At 26.9% G+C, this 19,640-nt stretch overlaps 1 protein-coding gene across 1 annotated transcript in view; it reads right to left on the bottom strand.

Moving 5' to 3' along the window:
- Positions 1 to 18,276, bottom strand: part of LOC101236709 (N-terminal Xaa-Pro-Lys N-methyltransferase 1) — a 22,058-nt gene extending 3,782 nt beyond the window's left edge. The window contains exons 1-2 of the mRNA XM_065820814.1: positions 18,148 to 18,276; positions 7,032 to 7,127 (exon numbers count right to left, since the gene is read on the bottom strand). Coding sequence (XP_065676886.1) covers positions 7,032 to 7,127; positions 18,148 to 18,213 — 162 coding nt within the window. The 5' untranslated portion in view covers positions 18,214 to 18,276. The remainder of the gene's footprint in view (positions 1 to 7,031; positions 7,128 to 18,147) is intronic.
- Positions 18,277 to 19,640: the final 1,364 nt, after the last annotated feature.

Raw genomic sequence — 19,640 nt, forward strand, 5'->3', positions numbered from 1 at the left:
CATTATTTCGAAATAGGGCAAAGTTGGGGCAGCTAACTTTTTTTAGTTTCTTATAGAATGATACAAACTCTCTTTAAAAAAAGAATCAGCTTCGCGAAGGAAGTCTAAGGTAAAAAGTCCTAGCACTATAAAAATCAGTTTAAACTCGTTACAATTGCATTTTTTAAATGCATTTCTTACAACGTGTGTATATACATATTTCAAATATTTTCATAATTTAAGATAAAGTTATCTATTATCTTTGTATATATAGAAAATTAAATTGAAAGGTTTTGTATTTAGGGAGAAAATCAAGATTTAAAAATGATAAAATTTTAATGATAAAAAAAAGCTGTTTGCGGTCACTTTCAAACATAAATTAACATTTAAATCTTTTATTTCAGTACTTATTTTTTATACCGTTAAAATCATAAGAAATTGTAGGAAATAGTTAGCTAATAACATTATTTAAATTGCGCTACTCAAAAAACTGTATTTTGGCCAAATTTTAAGCGTTTCCAAATCACTGTGCAATGGAGCTAAAGCATATAAACACAAGCATTTTAGTTCTCGCTATAGAACGTTCCAGAAATTCCACAATAACGAACCATTAACATTTGATTAGCCAAAAACTCTTTTAGTGTTGTTCTTAAAACAAATAATATTTTGTCGAGAATTTAAATTATTAGAAAACCTCAAAGTGTTTCACTTATATTTAATAATAAAATAATTCACGTCGAATGTCTAACAAGTTTACGTACCAATGGAAAACAAAAGTTCCCGTTGAGTTGACTTGACCAAATACTTTTAATATTTTTCTGACAAATTTATTAACTGTTGATATTTTGTTATATTTAAATTTTTAAAAAAAGTTTTAAAAAAATAATTATTTCAAATGAAACGAGTTGTGCCTAAACATCATCGAGTGTAACAACTGCTACAATCAAAACATGAAACTTTCCCTTATCTCGAGGTTGAAAATGCTAGTTTAGGGTAGAAAGTCGCTAAAATGCTAGAATGTAAATGGAAACATGCTAAAATGCTGGTGTAAATTTAGCAAGAAAAAGAAAATGGTCATTGCGTTCATAAAAGTTCATTCTGTTTACTTTATATAAGCTTAGTTAAAAATTTTGATTTTTTATTTTAAGTTCTAAAAAAGTTAAAAAAAAGGCTAATACTCAATCATAACTTATATTTAAACCTAATTTTCCAGCCAATTTGTTTTCTAAGCTCTAAAATTGTGCAATATTATTAACTGGAATCTGGTTATTCTTTATTTCTTATCAAATTTTTTTGATTCTTTAAAACCAAACTTCTTGTAAGATGCCTAAATAACATGAGCTTAATTTTTTTTTTACGATAACTCCCAAAAACAAATAGAATAAATTTACCGACGATCTCTCTAACTTATGTGGCCTGTAAAACAGTGGTGAAAAAAACAAATCGATTTCCTAAGTCTTAGAAAACAGCTTATAGGACTTTGTATCTGAATAAATGATCAGAATTGACATTAACAGCAATTTAAAGGAGAACAAACAAATAAAAAATAACAACAATATTAAAACCAACTCAATGCAGTATACCCAATTTCATAAATTTTAACAATTTTAAATCAAACATTAAATAAACTTAGTTTTAGCAATATCAGTCCATTTAACATTCAATCCTCCAATCAAGTTTAACCTAACTATTCATTCCTTTCATTCATTCATTTAGACAAACATAGCAAAAATGTATGCTTATTTCAGAAATTGGCTTTTCAAATGATTATTTTTTTTCTTCTGGAAAATCTTAAATGTTTTCTCACCATGATAGGTAAAAATCTTTTTACTTTTCTGAATTTTGTCTAATCTTTTAAATTAATTGTCTACAGAAGTAAAGATATCATCATTCTTTTAAGAAATTTTATTTCACCTATTTCATCATTAAAAAATCACTTTTTTTATTTAATGTTTGAAATGTGATCTAAGTAATCATATAACTTAAACACGTATTAATCAGAGAACCATCAAGGAGCAACCTTTAAGAATCATAATCACTTTTCAGAATAACCAATATTGGTATTGTTAGAAAATAAAGGCAAAACTTGTGAAAAAGGTTTGCTATCGATGTGTTACATTTATAATCCAATCAAAATTCATTCAACCATTCATCCATATTACAACTTACATAAAGAAGGAGTTGTAATATAAGGAAATTTACATTTTCTTATATTACAACTCTGCGCATTATTAAAACCACATAAGGAGCCCTTAGTTATGACTTAAGATTAATTAGCAGACTGATGCAACTGCATAGCTAATTGCTTGGGTGTCATGCTCTATGATTGAGGCAAGATTTGTTTAATCCTCTAACCATTTTTTTATGTGCTTCCGCTTTGCCCCTTTTCACTGAATCACAGTTGTCCTTCTTCTCAAGACTGCACTATTTTAGCTGCAAATTCTGAATATATTAACAAAGACATTTTTCTTTATTCCTCTCTCCATTTTGTTGTTATCAATGACTTTAATGGTCGTCACACTGAGTGGTTTGGCTCTAACACAACTGCCTCAGCTGACACTAATGATCATAATTTATGTAATTATCATATGTAATTTATGTAATTATCATATGTAATTTATGTAATTATCATATGTAATTTATGTAATTATCAATCTCTTACTCACTATCACAATACCTCTATTGATGAATGAATTATGATGAATGGTAACAATCTCACTGAGTAGGGTGTGTAGATTTTTTTTCTATTTCAAAATAGAAAGGTTAATTTTGGTGAAGAATTTTATGGGGATTTTGAATCTACAAATTAAAATTAAAAAAAGTGATGTTTTGCGGGAGGGTTCAGCATTGCTTTAAATGGAATGACTAAAATATGACTAATCAATAGAGAAAAATTATAACAAAAAAAATAAAACATTTTTTGGTAAAACTTTTGATAAACAATTATTTATTTAAAAATTTTTTTTTTGATAAACTCAATTATTTGGTAAAAAAAGTCATAAAAATGATCAAATATTTTAGACAGAATATGAACATATTCTGTGTTGTTTTATTGTGTTTTTTAAGAACAAGGGAAATTCATTTTTGTAAAGAATTTTTTAGGTATTATGAATTTACAAAAAAAAATTGATAAAAAGATGTCTTGCTTGGAAGATTGGAACCATTTTATGAAGAATGACTAATTAAGACTAATTAAGACTAATTAAGAAAAAAAAAACTTTTGAAAAAAATATCTTTTGATTAAATTTTTTATAGCTTCATTATTTCGTTAGTAGAATTTTAAAAAAGCTCTTAAAAATATTTAGTTAAAAAAAAATTATAAAAATAGCGCTTAATGTGAATTTTAGAGTCGATTTTTAGAACTTGTTCTAAAAATAACCTTCTCTTCATGTGTTTATTTTTATGATTTTTTTTTTAACAAATAGATTTTTTTTATAAATTCAACATAATAAATATTAAGTTTATAAAAACTTTTACAAAAAAATTTTTTTTTTAATTTATAAACTACCCCCTTTGATTTGACATTTTCATTTTAATCAGTCTCCTGATTCAAAACTAAGTGTTCCCCCAAGTCACACATTTTTGTTTTTAATTTTCAAATTTGCAAATTCCTGAGGAATTTTATGGTATATGCCATTCTTCACAAAAATTAACTCTATTTTTAAAATTTGTAAAAAAAAAGGAAAACATGACGCACATTTTGTTTAAAATATGGGAAAAGTTTTTTTTTATAAAAATAACCTTTATAAAAACTCACTTTATGTCATTTTTATGAGTGTTTTGATATTTGATTTTTTATGACTGTTTTGATCAAATTTTTTTTAATTCAACATTATAATTATTGAGTTTATTAAAAACTAAACAAAAGAATTTTTTCTTTAGTAGACTCCCTTTGATTAGCCATTTTTTTAGTCTTTTTCCTGTTCAAAACTAATTGTTTTGAACAGGAAAATGACTAAAAAAAATTTTATGTTTTTTAAATGTAATTTTTCCTTTTTAATTAGTGATATTTTAGTCACTTTTTGTTCTAAAACTTTTTTTCACATATTCGGAATTCTCATAAAATTATTTACCAAAACTAACCTCCTTGTTCTTGAATTAAAAAAAAAATTTCATATTTGGGCTGGTTCTGCTTCTTTTTCCATCTTTCATGGAAATTTTATACAGATCGTCTTGTTAATATATGTCAAGCTGTAAGTATCAAAATGTCAATATATGTCAAGCTATAAATATAATAATGTTAATATATGCCAAGCTATAAATACTGTAATGTCAAGCTATAACTATTATAACGTTATACGTCAAGCTATAATTATTATAACATTAATATATTAACATTATAATATGTTATTATTATTTAACATTATAATATGTTATTATATATTAACATATATAATAATGTTATTATATGTCAAGATATAAATATCATAATGTCAATATATGCCAAGCTATAAATAATATGTTATTATATGTAAAGCTATAAATATTGTAATGTTAATATATGTTAAGCTATAAATGTCATAATATTAATGAATGTTAGGTTATAAATATAATAATGTTGATATATGTCAAGCCATAGTTCATTTAATGCATAACTCACTAGCTTTATTTAAGTTTTACTTATGTTTTACACAAAACAAGTATAATTCTAAAATTTACACAAGCAAGTACAAATTAAAAATCTAAATTTTTTTTAAACTTTTAACCTTAAAGATTACCAATCATGAAAAACTTTGTTTTCTAAATAACTTTAAAAAACCTTTAAAATAAAATAAAAAATTATATGCTAAAATGACATTACTGTGATTATAAATCTATAATTTAAAAAAATAGAATTATAATCACTGTAATTCATAAAATAAACTTTAGAAAAGTTTAATAATTTTTTTACCTTACTATTAATATTTAGAGTTTATAAATTTCAAGTTATTTTTAAAATCTAAAATAAGAATGAAAAATAGAGATCTAATACATTTTGTAGGTTAAGTTTAAAGAATATTAACACACTTTATTAACGTCAGTAAAGATGAAACAAATCATTGATTTTAAAATTGCTGTACAAACATCGAATTGTTATTTATATATATTATATCAAACTGTTATATCCTAGTATCTTGGTGAGTTTATTTAAACGCATCAAAATGAACTCAAAAAAATATTATAATCTCATAATAATTCATATGTTGACTTTGATATGCTTGTTTTAAAGCATTATGATGCATGGATATTATTGCCATGATACATGCATTAACATTATTTTACTACATGTGCTGTAGTATAGTAACTTAAACTTTAAACTTAACTTATTTTTATTTTTTTGTTATTCACCTTCTCAAGGCCGAGAAGGCCACTACAGGTAAGGAGGCTACTTAATAGTGGTTATAACCCTCTCTCAACTCTATAACTCCGAAACACGAACCTTGACAAACAAGACCGCTGCGCGGAGAAACAAGTTGAGTGTGGTACTACCAGGGACATGGTGGGTAAGTAAATAGAAGATACTCATCATTTACAAATAAATAAGAATAAAATTAAAAAAAGAAAAACTATTTTATTAAGCTAACTTTTTATAATGTTTAACTAAATAAAGAAAAAATTCCACATAAAGTATTGCTCATTTAAACATTAGTTTTTATAAACAATAAAGGATTGTAGCAAATGTTGAGAAAAGTAATTTTTCTAAACTTTAAAACAGAAAGCAATAATAAACAATCACAAAAATAGTAGTTTGGCATAATAAATGACCGGGGTTGATATTTGACTAGGGCCGGGGCTGGGTTTGATAAAATATAGCTGGGGCCAAGTTTGTGACCCGGGCTGCATAAACATTTATACATCCTAAAAAACTTCTTTTTTTTTTCAAAATTTATGTTTGATTTTGCATATATATTCATTTATAAACATCATTATGATCAACATGATTATCAACATTATGATAATGATCATCATGATTGTCATCATCATCATCATCATCATCATCATCATCATCATCATCATCATCATCATCATCATCATCATCATCATCATCATCATCATCATCATCATCATCATCATCATCATCATCATCATCATCATCATGGTCATCATTACCATCATGGTCGTCATAATCATCATCATCATCAGCAGCAGCAGGCTTTAGCCCTCCTCTTTTATGCTGTTTCTCTAACCATGGTCAATGCTTAAACGAGCTATCATCTCTATAACAATAAACCAAAACTCATTCTTGCTTGGCTTCTTATTCAATAAGTTGCATTCTTTTACTGCATCTGTTCCTATTTATTAAATACTGGCATAAATATCTGCCAGAATTTATTAAATAGTAAATGTAAGTATAAAATTATAATATATAAAGAATTATAAATTTATTTCTAGCCTTGGCTATCAACCCCTGTTAAATCTTATAATTTTACCGGGGCCAGGGCCAGGGCCAGATTTACAAAAAGTCTCATTTTTAGCTGGGGCCGGGGCCCCGGTCACTTACTAGTTTGGCATTAAAGACAACATTTTTTGAAAATCTCTGTTCTCAACCCCTAAATTCTTATAACAATAATATTAAAATATTAATAATAAAATAATACTAGATTAAAAAATTTTTGAATAAAAAATATTTTAAGGGGTTCCTCAAAACCCTTAAATATCAGACAGTTCCGTGATATTATATAAAAAAAAGTTCTTCAAAAGTATATAGTGTTCGGTTTAAAAGAAGTTAAATTATATAAAACCTTCAAAAAAAAATTTATCATTTTATAAGAAACATTGAGAAAAAAAATTAAAATCAAAATTATAATTTTTTTTTTTTTGTAAAAATTTTTCATTTTTGTTAAAAAATATCATTTTTCTAGGCAGAAAAACCTAAAATAATAATTTTTTTATATAGCGATGATTGTTTTTGAAATTTTTATGAATTTTTTGACAATAAAATAAAGTTTGGCAGTTCAAAAAAAGTAAGGTGCATAAATATGAAAAGCAAATAAATAAAATTTTATGATCTTTCATATCTTACATTAACTTTAGAATATAAGATATAACTTACAATAACTTTAGAAACTAACCTTTAAAGAATTTAAAAATTCATCAGAACCTTTTACATCTATCTCAGAAATGCTCTCAAACCCCTGAAGCATTCCATCCACTGAAGGATCTTGTTTCTAGAAAATTAAATAATAATAATAATAATAATATATATATATATATATATATATATATATATATATATATATATATATATATATATATATATATATATATATACATATACATATACATATATATACATGTTGTTAATTTTATTCAAATATTCATTTTAATTGTGCTTAACAAATCACATGCCCTGCTAACCCTATTTTTTTGCAAAAAGACTTTCTTTTTTTTTCTTTTTCAAAACCCATGTTGATAATTATAATCTAATTATAGATTTTAAATTTAAGAGGTAAACAGATTCTACCTGTTGACCAGCTTCCCACCCCTTCTTCATCTATTAGATGAGCGTAGATGCATTTATAACACCTTGTTTCCAATTTAGGATGTTGAATGCTGGAACTTCTTGACTTATTGCATGGGTTTTGCTTGTGTCTTTTTTTACTTATTAGCAACTAAATTCTGTGATTTTAATGATTAGTTTAAAAAAAAATTTGAATGAGTTTGAAAAGTTTTTTATGATTTGGCAACTCATGAGGGAACAGCTCTAAAACTCAGTTTTATGGTTCTGAGATTGGTTGGTAGTCAGGTTTCCAAAACTTTGTATTTGTATTTAGCTCTCACAGATACTGATTCTATCAACAGCTGTAAAATATCAAAGTACTAACAGTGCCATGTTGCACATGAATGTCCCTGTTCTTAATTTTAGTGTGCATTGTCAAGGCTACATTTGGAGTCCTTTGTCAAAGCTTAGGATTTATTAATATTATTATTATTAAAATGATATTTATACAGGATATACACTTTTCAGTTATAAAAATTGTTATCAACATGTGTCCTGTTTAAAAACTAAAACTTGAAATAAGAATTATAATTATCCAAAAACAACAACAACAAAAAAAACAACAATAAAAACTATTAAAATTAGTAAAGTGCTGAAACACATCAATAATAACATCAATGCTGCTTTAAAAAAGTGTGGTTGTTTAGTTTGTTTTTTTAAATAATTTTAGTTCTGCCATATTTCTAATGTCCAAAGGTAAAACGTTTTTCAAAGTAAGAAGAGTTTTTTTATATAATAAAACACATAGCAAATTCCGTGGAGGTTTTCAGAGAGGCTGATTCCATCAACAGTTAAAAAATATCAGAGTTTCAACAGTACTATGCTATGTATGGATGGTGTCCATGTTTGAAATTTTGGTGTGCATTATCAAGGCCACATTTGGAGCCCTTTGTTACTGCTTAGGGTTTATTAATGGTAATGAGGCAAATGCTTGGACTATTAGACATTGTATTGAGTACAATCTGTGCTTTGAGTCAACTTAGAAAATGCCTAAAGTATCAAAAACTATAAAACACAAAAAACCATCATCACACAATCAAGTTCTCTAAATCTGTCATTCATTAAAACTCGTGGTCTTTGAAGTAAATTTTTTTTCTATTGAGTCTTATCTCTTGCAAAGTTCAACAGACCTACTTGCTCTTTGTGAGACTAATTTGAGTTCAGCTGTCTCATCTTTTGATTTTAGTGTTGATTGTTATCTACCTTTAATTCATAAAGACTCCAATAGTCATGTAGAGTTGCAAAGTAGACTTTGGCGTCAAAAAAACAGGGTTTTTTAAAATATTTTTGGTGCTGTATTGTTTTTTGTGTGGCTTTTTTTTGGTGTTTTTCTACTTTTTTATAAGCAATTTTTTAGTTTTTCTTGGCATAAATTTTGGAATACTTTTCTTTTATTCTAGTATATTTTTAGTACATGATCATTAAAAGCGCAACTACATGTATAAACACCAATTCAACTTATATTTTTAATAAAAAATTATATAAGTTAGTTTTACATGTAGGCATACTGTATGGAAATGTTTATTTGTCATGTTGTACTTCCTAACAAATGTGATACTTTCATTATATATAGAAACTATTCTTATCCTCTAAGAAAGTTACCATTTTATTTTGATAATGGGAAAAATGGGGGAAAGGATACATAATCGTATGGCAAAAGGAACATTTAGCTTTTTCCATTTTGCTAATTTGGTTCAGAGGTTTAAACAATTGAGCAACTAAGGTTTTATTTCTGCCCCCTGTATGGAGCTAAATCATAATTGATTACCAACAAGAAGAACAAGAAGAAATCACTCAATAATATAAAGATATCCTTTCTCTTTATATATATATATATATATGTGTGTGTATGTATATATAGATATTATGGTGCTCTAAAACCTCTTTAGATAGAAAATCAGTGTTTTTAATGTTTGTGGTGTTATCTTTTGTGTTTTTTGTGTCTTTTGTGTGAATTCTTTTTTAGATTCTATCGGAGAAAAACTACAGCTTCATATCAAAAATAAAAAACATGAATTTCTATAAGTTTTTGGATATCTTTTTTTACAATTTTTTTTGGCTTTATATAAAATTTTCCTTCATTTGAGTACTAAGTTGATCTATTTTCAAAGAAATTTAAAATGTATGAAGCTTTTAACAAAGTTTGACATGCTGGTCTTCTCCAAAAGCATGCTTTATACGGTGTATCTGGGAAAGTTTTTGAGATTATCAAATCGTTTCTTTCTAACTGCTTTATTAAAGCCATCCTCAAAGGCCAACACTACTCTTCATTTCCAGTCGCTTCTGGGGTACCTTAAGGTTCTTGATCATGTTTTGTTTCTTATCTATATTAATGATCTTCCAAACAACCTTATATCTAAAGTAATTCTTTTTGCTGAAAACTCAACTTTATACTTCTCAGGGTTCATAGCAGTTTTAGAAATCCATTTTTCCTGAGTTTTCCCTGAGAAATCCCTGATTTTCACCTGATTTCAAGTACTTTTTCCCTGAGTTCAGGTGGTGAAAAGTATATAACTTTGCTTGTTAATGTTGAAGGATATATTACTTTCGCAACTGAATCCGTGTTCCCATAATATTTTTATCAGAATTTTAAAGGAATTGGATACTTCTTAATTAATCGATAGCAAAAAAAAAAGAAAAGAAAAGGTTTTTAAGTAATAAAAAGTAGTTTAGTAAGGAAACAAAAAGCCATAAAAGTCCAATAAATATAAAAAATATATTTAAAAAATAACAATTTGTATCTATCATATAATTTTTCTATGCAATTTATTGATAATTAAACCTTATTCCTTTTTATATTCTATTATTAGAAAATTAAAATAAAGTTTTTTTAAAAGACATTTCGAACAAAGTACTGTGTTTTAACAAAATATAAACTTTATATGAGAACTATTCTATATAAAGTTATTTTAGTAACTTTCTCTTATGCTGTAAGATACCAAGTGCTAGCTCTAATTTCTTGATTTCTTTGTTTTTCTCATTTGCTTTTCGTGCCATACCATTAGGGGATTTCCATTTCTGTGCGTGATTTTTATTTTTCTTTGTTTTAGCAATTAAAAGCTGAGACTTGAAGCAATATGCATACGGTTATGACTTTCTTAAAAATCATTTATAACAAAAACATTTTTATCATATTTTAGGCTACCTGAATAAATTAAATATATATATTTTGATCATTTTATTTTTTTTTGCGAAATAATATTGCTACTGTTTGAAAATAAACAACAATTTTCAAAATACTATACTTTAGCTAAAAATAATTGATCACTACCATTTCTCATTGAAAATATTCTAAATATGAGTCATGGTAGTATAATATTTCACTTGAAAGACTCACAAGCAATTTATTTTCTTAAAAATATCTACATGAAATTAACAAATTCGCAACTTCCATGAGTGACTTCCGTGCATAATCATTCATGAACTACATTCAAATGATTGTTGTGACTTTATGATACATAGTGCAATCCTGTAACTTTCTGGAAAGCTTTACTAATATTTAAAACATCATTTAAAAAATATATATAACGCTGAAACTTATATTTTTTGAGCAATTAAAGTTTATGTATCTCGTAACTAAAATTTGAGTTTTTTGTTCTAGGCGTGATTCCGTTTTAAACTTAATTTATTCTTTGTTAACATTACTAATGTATAACATTTTTTGTTAACAAAATATTTATATAGGTTAGAATTAAATTAAGACAAATTGAAGATTGCCAGTTTTATTATTATGAAAAAAATAGACAAAACATATACGAGTTTCCATGTGTGATTTTTTGGAAATGCCCATTAGCTTTAGAAATTAACCCTAGATCTTGCTTCTCTTCGGCTTCCTCAACAAATTTTACAAAATCATTTCACTGGTTTTCTTCAGTTGATCTCATCTTGTTTCAACATCTTTTATTTCATCGCTAACAACTTTCCTTGCCAATTGACTTGCTTCTTTTTTGTTAGTGTCTGTTATTAAACTTAGGTAGCTTCTATATCTTTCATGGGATGATTTTACATTGATTATTATTTTTTTTGTAATTTCAATATTATGTGGCTGAAGATTATTTGATAGCATATGATTTTTAACTAAATGTCTTGCAGTTATTGATTTTTCATTCAAATTTTGTTCAAGTATTGCGGCATTTATTAAAATCTCTCTCAACTGAAGCTTGTCCATGACTTAGTGTTAAAAGTATTTTGACAGTTGATGCCAACTCGTTATATTTATTTAGATTGCACTTTTTAAAATAAAAGTCATCTAAACTATCTCTATTGAATTAATGAAAATTGTTTTGATAAACCTTTGATTCTCTGAAGAAATTGTTAAATTGATTTATAGCTTTATTAGAAAAGACTGGTGAAAGATACTTTAAGCTAATCAAGTGGTTCAATAAAGATTTGTACTTCTCAGCGTTTTCTGGGGTCATTGTTGTCAATGCATTGGTGTTAAAAACCTGAGAATTGCGTACAATGATAGACCCTAATGGAGTTCGCTCCATGAACTTTTCAAATAATTGTACATACATGTTAGTAAATTCATTTTGGAAACTTTGAATATCAGTAATTGTTATTACATCATTCTTTCGTAAAAAAGCTAATCTTTTTTCAGCTGAAAAATCCTAGTTTGATTTGATTTCCCTTAAGTAGATTATCTTTTTTATGAAGGTCAACTTCTGGTATAGACCAATTATCAATAACTTCATGTTTCACAAACAAGCTCAGTATGGTCCGCAACAACCTTTCTAAGTCACTATACATGAATGGAATCATTGGCTTGTCAGTTTGGTATGCCGAGAAATATGGCTCTAATATGTTGGCAACAAAGATAAAAACTTCAAATTTTAAAAGAATAAGTTTGTCTTTAACAGCTTTTTTGACAATTAAAAAGCTTATCGATTTGGGTTGCTTTGAAGATGGTAACTTTTCCTAAAACTCAATTAACTTGCATATATTAGGCCAGATTTCAATGCAACGATTAGCAACAGATTTGTTTTCAACCCAACTTTGGCATGCTGGTCTTCTCCATAAGCTTTCTTCTTATGGTGTATCCGGCAACATCTTTAATATTATTAAATCCTTCCTTTCCAATCGTAGCATAAAAGTTGTCCTCGATGGACAACACTCTTCTTCTTATTCTGTAACTTCAGGGGTTCCTCAAGGTTCTATCCTTGGCCCTATACTCTTTTTAATTTACATTAACGATCTTCCAGATATTCTCTCATCCAAGGTGGCAGTGTTTGCAGATGATACTACCATTTATTCTTGTCGTGATAAGAAACCAACACCCTCTGATTGCTTGGAGGGGGCATTTGAGCTTGAAAAGGATCTCACTTCTGCTACAGCATGGGGCTCACAATGGCTGGTGAACTTTAATCCAGATAAAACCCAATTTTTTCCAGCCAATCGTTATCGCAATAATTTAGATCTTCCTATATTTATGAACGGTGATGTACTCGGTGAGTCACCTACTCTTCATCTTCTAGGATTAGCTCTTACTTCCAACCTTTCTTGGAAACCATATATCAAATCAGTTGCAAAATTAGCATCTGCTAAGGTTGCATCTCTTTATCGAGCTCGTCACTTTCTTACTTCGGATTCTATTCTCTATCTCTATAAATCTCAAATCTGGCCTTGTATGGAATACTGTTGCCATATCTGGGGCGGGTCTTCTAATGATGCCCTTTCTCTTTTAGACAAGGTGCAAAAACGCATTGTAAACATAGTTGGACCTGCTCTAGCTGCCAACCTCCAACCATTATCCCATCGTCGTAATATTGCTTCTCTTTCTCTTTTCTACGAATACTATAATGGGCACTGCTCTAAAGAGCTAGAGTCTCTTGTGCCATCTACTAAAATTCATTCTCGTGTTACTCGTCATTCAATTAAGTGTCATACTTTTTCTGTGACTGTTCCTAAGTGCTTCAAAAATGCTTATTTGTCTAGTTATTTTCTTCGAACATCAGTTCTTTGGAATTCGCTTCCTTCATCTTGCTTTCCTGATTCATATAATTTGCAATCTTTTAAGTCATCCGTCAATCGTTATCTTGCTCTACAACCTTCATCTTTTCTCTTTCAGTAACTTCCAACTTTAATTAGTGGCTGCTTGCAGCCTTGTTGGAAGTGAAGATATTTAAAAAAAAAAAAAAAACTTGTTGCACAAAAGAAAAGAGGGTAATTTTTTTGCATCCGTGACTGTGTCATAATCTTGACACCTAGCCGGGCTGTCATGAAGAATTTGCCAACACCTTTTCAGAGTTTTTTTAATACTCCATGTGGTTTATTCAATAGCTATTTTAAAGACACCATTAATTACATGCAAGGAGCACCTTCTACTACTTATAAGCTGTGGCATCTCATTGTTCTTTCTTTGTTTATTTAGATCATCAAGAAATTTCCAATTTGTAGAGGAATATGAGTTTGTATTTCAATCCATGGAAACTTGAAACATTTTACTTGAATCAAATCTTGATAAGTTTTCGTTGAAATGAGTAAGAAGGTCAGAAGCTGTAGAATGACCAAGAAAAGCTGATGTCCAATATCGCACTTTGACTTTGTCATTGACATCCCAATACGGAACAAGTAGGTCCATCTGACATGTTTGGGTTATGTTGTTTAAACTTTCATCAAAAGTTACAATGCAACAACCTGATTTTGTGATTTTTTCTTCTAAAAGTGTCTTGAAGTATGGTGCTAGTCCATGGTTAACAATGTATGATACTTTTGTGGAACTCATGGCAAAATCTTCAGCTATCTTGCTGTCAGGAAACATCTTTTTAAAAGTGTTGTTTTTTTGTTGCACATGAATTATTAGAGTAGCAGCTCATCACAGATTTCAGTGCCCATATGATCTCAGCATTAGTTGATAAGTATGATTTAATTGAGGAAACGATAGTTGTTTGTTTTTTGGTTGTATTCTTTAACATCTAAGTGGCTCAGCTCGCAACTCTTTTCCATTAACAAAGAAACAGGTAACAGGCTTTGCAGCAGATTGATGCTTTTTACCTAAAATAAGATAATTAAGATTAAACATTTAGGTTTCAAAATTGTCTAACATTTTAACGTTATCTTTTTTATCACAGTCATTTTAACTTGCAAAACTTGAAATAGTAATGTGAAAACAAAAACAGCAACCACAAGGTTGATTACAATCTATTAAAAACTGAGATTATAATATAAAATCAAGAACTAATCAAACATTATTTATTTTTAATTTTCACTCTCACATTAAAAAAGTTTTTATAAATACCTGAATACCCGTATTAGACAATTCAAACAATTTTTTACATCTTTTGCAATCAGCATTAAATTATATAAGGTATATTAAGGTATCCCCAATATTCCATTTCATAATACAGTGCATTCCATGTGTAATAATTTAAGTCATTAAAAAAACCTTAATATAACAATAATGAAAATTATTTTACCTAATGTAACAATTTCAAAAAGGTACAGTTATTATTAATTTTTTTTTCTAAAAAAATAAATTTTCCTGGAGAAAAGGGCCTTTTAAGATTGAAAAAAAAAAGTTAAAAGATAATAAATAATAAATTTTTTATTCATTATTAATGGCGATAAGATGAACCTTTTGGTTCATCTTATCGCCATTATTAATATCTTTATGTTGATTCTTCTTGATATTTGAAGAATCATCAAAAAAATAAAAGAATAAAGAGAATTTTATGACGTTAAATATTTTAAGCATGTTAAGCATTTTTTTATTTAAAACAAGGCCAGCAATTGGTGTTAAATCTGAAGCAATTTTCAAATTTAAATTAGCTGTCCACAGAATTCAACCCATTTATTAGATAGAACCTGTTCCTGAAAAAATATTGATAAAAAAAATTTTTAGGTTTAAAGAAATAAAAAATATTTAAATTTATAATGAATTATAAATTGAAATATAGGGAAAGCGGAATAGTATCGAAAATTAACTGATCGAAAAAATTGTAAAATTAATATGGTAAAGCTGACTGGAACTCTTTCTGTGATATTCTTCATGATGGCCTTTGGGTAGAAATCTTTTGTATTCCTGCTGACAAATCTGTTTCCTATGTAACTTTTTGATTTCAGGCTGGCATGATCTTGGCAATAGATATGGAAGTAATGTGACCATTACTTCCATATCTATTGCCAAAACAATTCTCCTGAAAACAGACTGTTTGCTGTATGAACTGCTTAAAACCATTTTTCTAATTAAATTACTAATATTTTACTAAATAAAATTTTTTTACATCTTATAAGTAAACTTTTACTAATTTTCTAGTTTCTGAACCTGATATCACAAATTTTTTTTTATCTTGTAACATAAATTTTTATACAAAGATAAATCAAAAGCTTATAGAGGTATAGAATATAATTAAGAGTAAGAATATGGCAAGCAGAATAGAAACAACCTTAGCAGATGTAAATTTTACAATTAGTTGCATGGATATATGGTTTTCATGAAAATTCAGTAGATAAAAGACAATCCAAGTAGACTTAAATTAGGGAACTTGTTATAAATATCATACATAGAAGATAAAAAAATAACTTAAAGATTGTTAATATAAAAACAAACTATTAAGCCATTATTTTGACAGTTACTTTCCGTCATTCATTTTGACTATAGCAGTGGTTCAGTAGTAGCAGACCAGCAAGTTGAAAAGTTTTTCTCCAGCAATAAGCTTAATGTCTTTTGATGGAAACTAATTTATTAGAGTAACAAAACCAATTCTTTTTTGGTAATAACACATTTAAAACACTCTCCATTTTAGCCCGCGAAATAAGGGTCAACATTCGGCAATGCCAACCTAACTGCTGACCTAAAAGTGTTTGAGGTCGGCAAAAAATTGCCGACCTTGTTTTCTATGTTTTATGGTAACCCCTTCGTGTCAAATTTTTTTTGCCGACCTGATGCCAACCTCTAACATTTTGAAGTTGGCAATTTATTGCCAACCTCAGTTTTCCAAATACCGAGGGTTGCCATTTATTATACACATTATCGGAATCTTCTTCCGTTGATAAGTATAATGAGTAAAGTGGATCAGTTGATTCAATAATTTACAGTTAAGACAACATTTAGTGGCACATTTTTTATTAATTCAAAATAGGTTATTTTTGTTGAAAATGCCACAATTGAAATTGCCACAGTGAAATCAACGCTGCATTATATTGGTAAACATGAAAGCTTCACACTGAGTAATTTTAATGTAATTATTAGTAATTTTATTATGTAAATATTTTTTACATGTAAATATGTAAACTGTGACTAATAATGCAGACAGTATTATTAGTACAGCAGTTTAAAAAACACTAGTGAAAAAGTGACACTTTAAGATAAAATACAAATTTATGTATCAAAATCTAAAAATGCTTTCTTAAAGAAGAGCATGTCTGCATAGGGCTTTCTTAAAGAAGAGCATGTCTGCATAGGGTTTTCTTAAAGAAGAGCATATCCATACAGGGTTTTATAAAAATCAGCTTTTAAAGCATAGGGATTTATGGAGCAATAGTTTTTTGTTATTATTGTTCAATAAATTAAAGTAAAAGTCAAAAAGTTAATGACACTTTAAATTATCAAAAGATATGCTGTCTACTGGGGATTTCCATTTCTGTGCGTGATTTTTTATTTTTCTTTGTTTTAGCAATAAAAAGCTGAGACTTAAATTAATATGCATACTATTATGATTTTCTTAAAAAGCATTTATAACAAAAATATTTTTATCATTTTTTAGGCTACCTGAATAAATTAAATATATATATTTTGATCATTTTATTGTTATTGCAAAATATCGCTACTGTTTGAAAATAAACAACAATTTTCAAAACGCTATACTTTAGCTAGAAATAATTGATAACTGCCATTTCTCATTGAAAATATACTAAATAAGAGTTGTAGAAGTATAATATTTCACTTAAAATACTCACAAGCAATTTTTTTTCTTAAAAATATCTACATGAAATTAACAAATTCGCAACTTCCATACATGACTTCCGTGCGTGATCATTTATAAACTGCATTTAAACAATTGCTGTGACTATGATAGATAGTGCAATCCTGTAACTTTCTAGAAAGCTTTACTAATGTTTAAAACATTATTTTTAAAAAAAACTTCTATTTTTTGAAAAAGTTTATTTATCTAGTAACTAAAATTTGAGTTTCTCTGTTCTGTGCATGATTCCATTTCAAACTTAATTTATTCTTTGCTAACATTACTACTGTATAACATTTTTTGTTAACAAAATATTTATATAGGTTAGAATTAAATGAGAGCAAATTGAAGATCGCCAGTTTTATTATTATGAAAATAATAGACAAACATATATATAAGTTTCCATGCATGATTTTTTGGAAATGCCCTACTGTGTATTGTACATGTGGTGATTGGAACAATAGCAACTAGAATTGAATTGCAACTTCTTTTGCTATATTTATACACATCACTTACTTAGAACTAAACTAGTTTTTTTATTTATGCCAGATAAATAGTAAATATAGATATAATAAACATTGGTTAAATGTATTTAAACACTAAAAAGTACAACAATCAAATTAAAACAAACCAAACAAATATATTATATAGATAAGTATGTCTTAAGAAACACTTAGCATGCACTGCAGTCTTGAGAAACATTGAGAAACACTAAGCATACTAAGTTAAACATTAATACTGACACTTTAAATAAAATTATAATTATTTAAAAGTAAATTTTATTACCTGCCAGTATTCAATAGCATCTTTATACCACTTTTCTTTATCTTTCATTCTATTAAAAACTTCCATGGTTTAGCAGAAATGTTATTGAATAACTGAATTTTTATTAATCGTATGGTTCTGAAAAAAAAGTGTTACTACTTTTTCTATATGTATATATATATATATATATATATATATATATATATATATATATATATATATATATATATATATATATATATATATATATATATATATATATATATATATATATGAGAGAGAGAGAGAGAGAGAGAGAGAGAGAGAGAGAGAGAGAGAGAGATAGATAGATACATATATATATATATATATATATATATATATATATATATATATATATATATATATATATATATATATATATATATATATATATATATATATATTTATATATATACATATATATATATATATTTATATATATACATATATATATATATATATATATTTATATATATACATATATATATATATATATATATATATATATATATATATATATATATATATATATATATATATATATAAGGGCAAATAAGAACATATGTAACCTGAGGTTAAGCAAGAGTTAAGCTATTGGTAAACTATTGTATCCAAATTCCTGTAAAGAAATGTATTATTGCCAATTTATCTTAAATAAAATTCATAGTTTTAGCTTAAACGATAGTCTTACAGTTTCTTAAACGATAGTCTTACAGTTTCAGAATCGAAACATGACTTTGTTTCTTGTTCTATTGCTGATAAAAACACTCTTCAATCAAACAAATTTTTACCTAATTTTATAATGAAAAATTTTATAACAATGTTATTAAATAATTAACCTTATTATACTATAAGGTTTTTATGAGAAAATATTTCTTAAAGATAATAAATAACTTTATGATTTATAAGGTTCCTTATTATCTTTAAGCATTTTTTCTCATTAAGAATTACCGAGAAAAAATATTACATACAATATGTACAACTTAAACACTAATTTCTATACAACTTAAAAAAGTACAACTTAAACACTAATTTCTTTTTTTTTTCTTTCTACTTTTTTATTTGTGAGTATTGTTGAATTTGATATGCACATCTACCTATACTATAGAGATATGTTGTATGCAAAGTTTATTTGTATGAAATTTTTGTATGTATATTTTGTATGTATCTATAATAGACAGATATACAGATAAATTTATATCTATCTGTAAATAAACTTTACATACAGTATATACATACAAAAAATTTCATACAAATAAACTTTGCATTCAGTATATACATAAAATAATTACATACAAATAAACTTTACATACAGTATATATATACTGAATGTAAAGTTTATTTTGAGCGTGTGCACATGTTTTTTAAGGGTGGAATAATCGCAACACCAATATCGCAAAAATGCGAGAATTATCCCAAAAACTAAACTAATCGAATAAAAACATTGCAATTCCAAAGACCAGCCGACTATATTCCTTAAAAAACAGAAACTC

This window comes from Hydra vulgaris, chromosome 15 (assembly GCF_038396675.1).
Source record: "Hydra vulgaris chromosome 15, alternate assembly HydraT2T_AEP".
NCBI classification, from domain to species: domain Eukaryota; kingdom Metazoa; phylum Cnidaria; class Hydrozoa; order Anthoathecata; family Hydridae; genus Hydra; species Hydra vulgaris.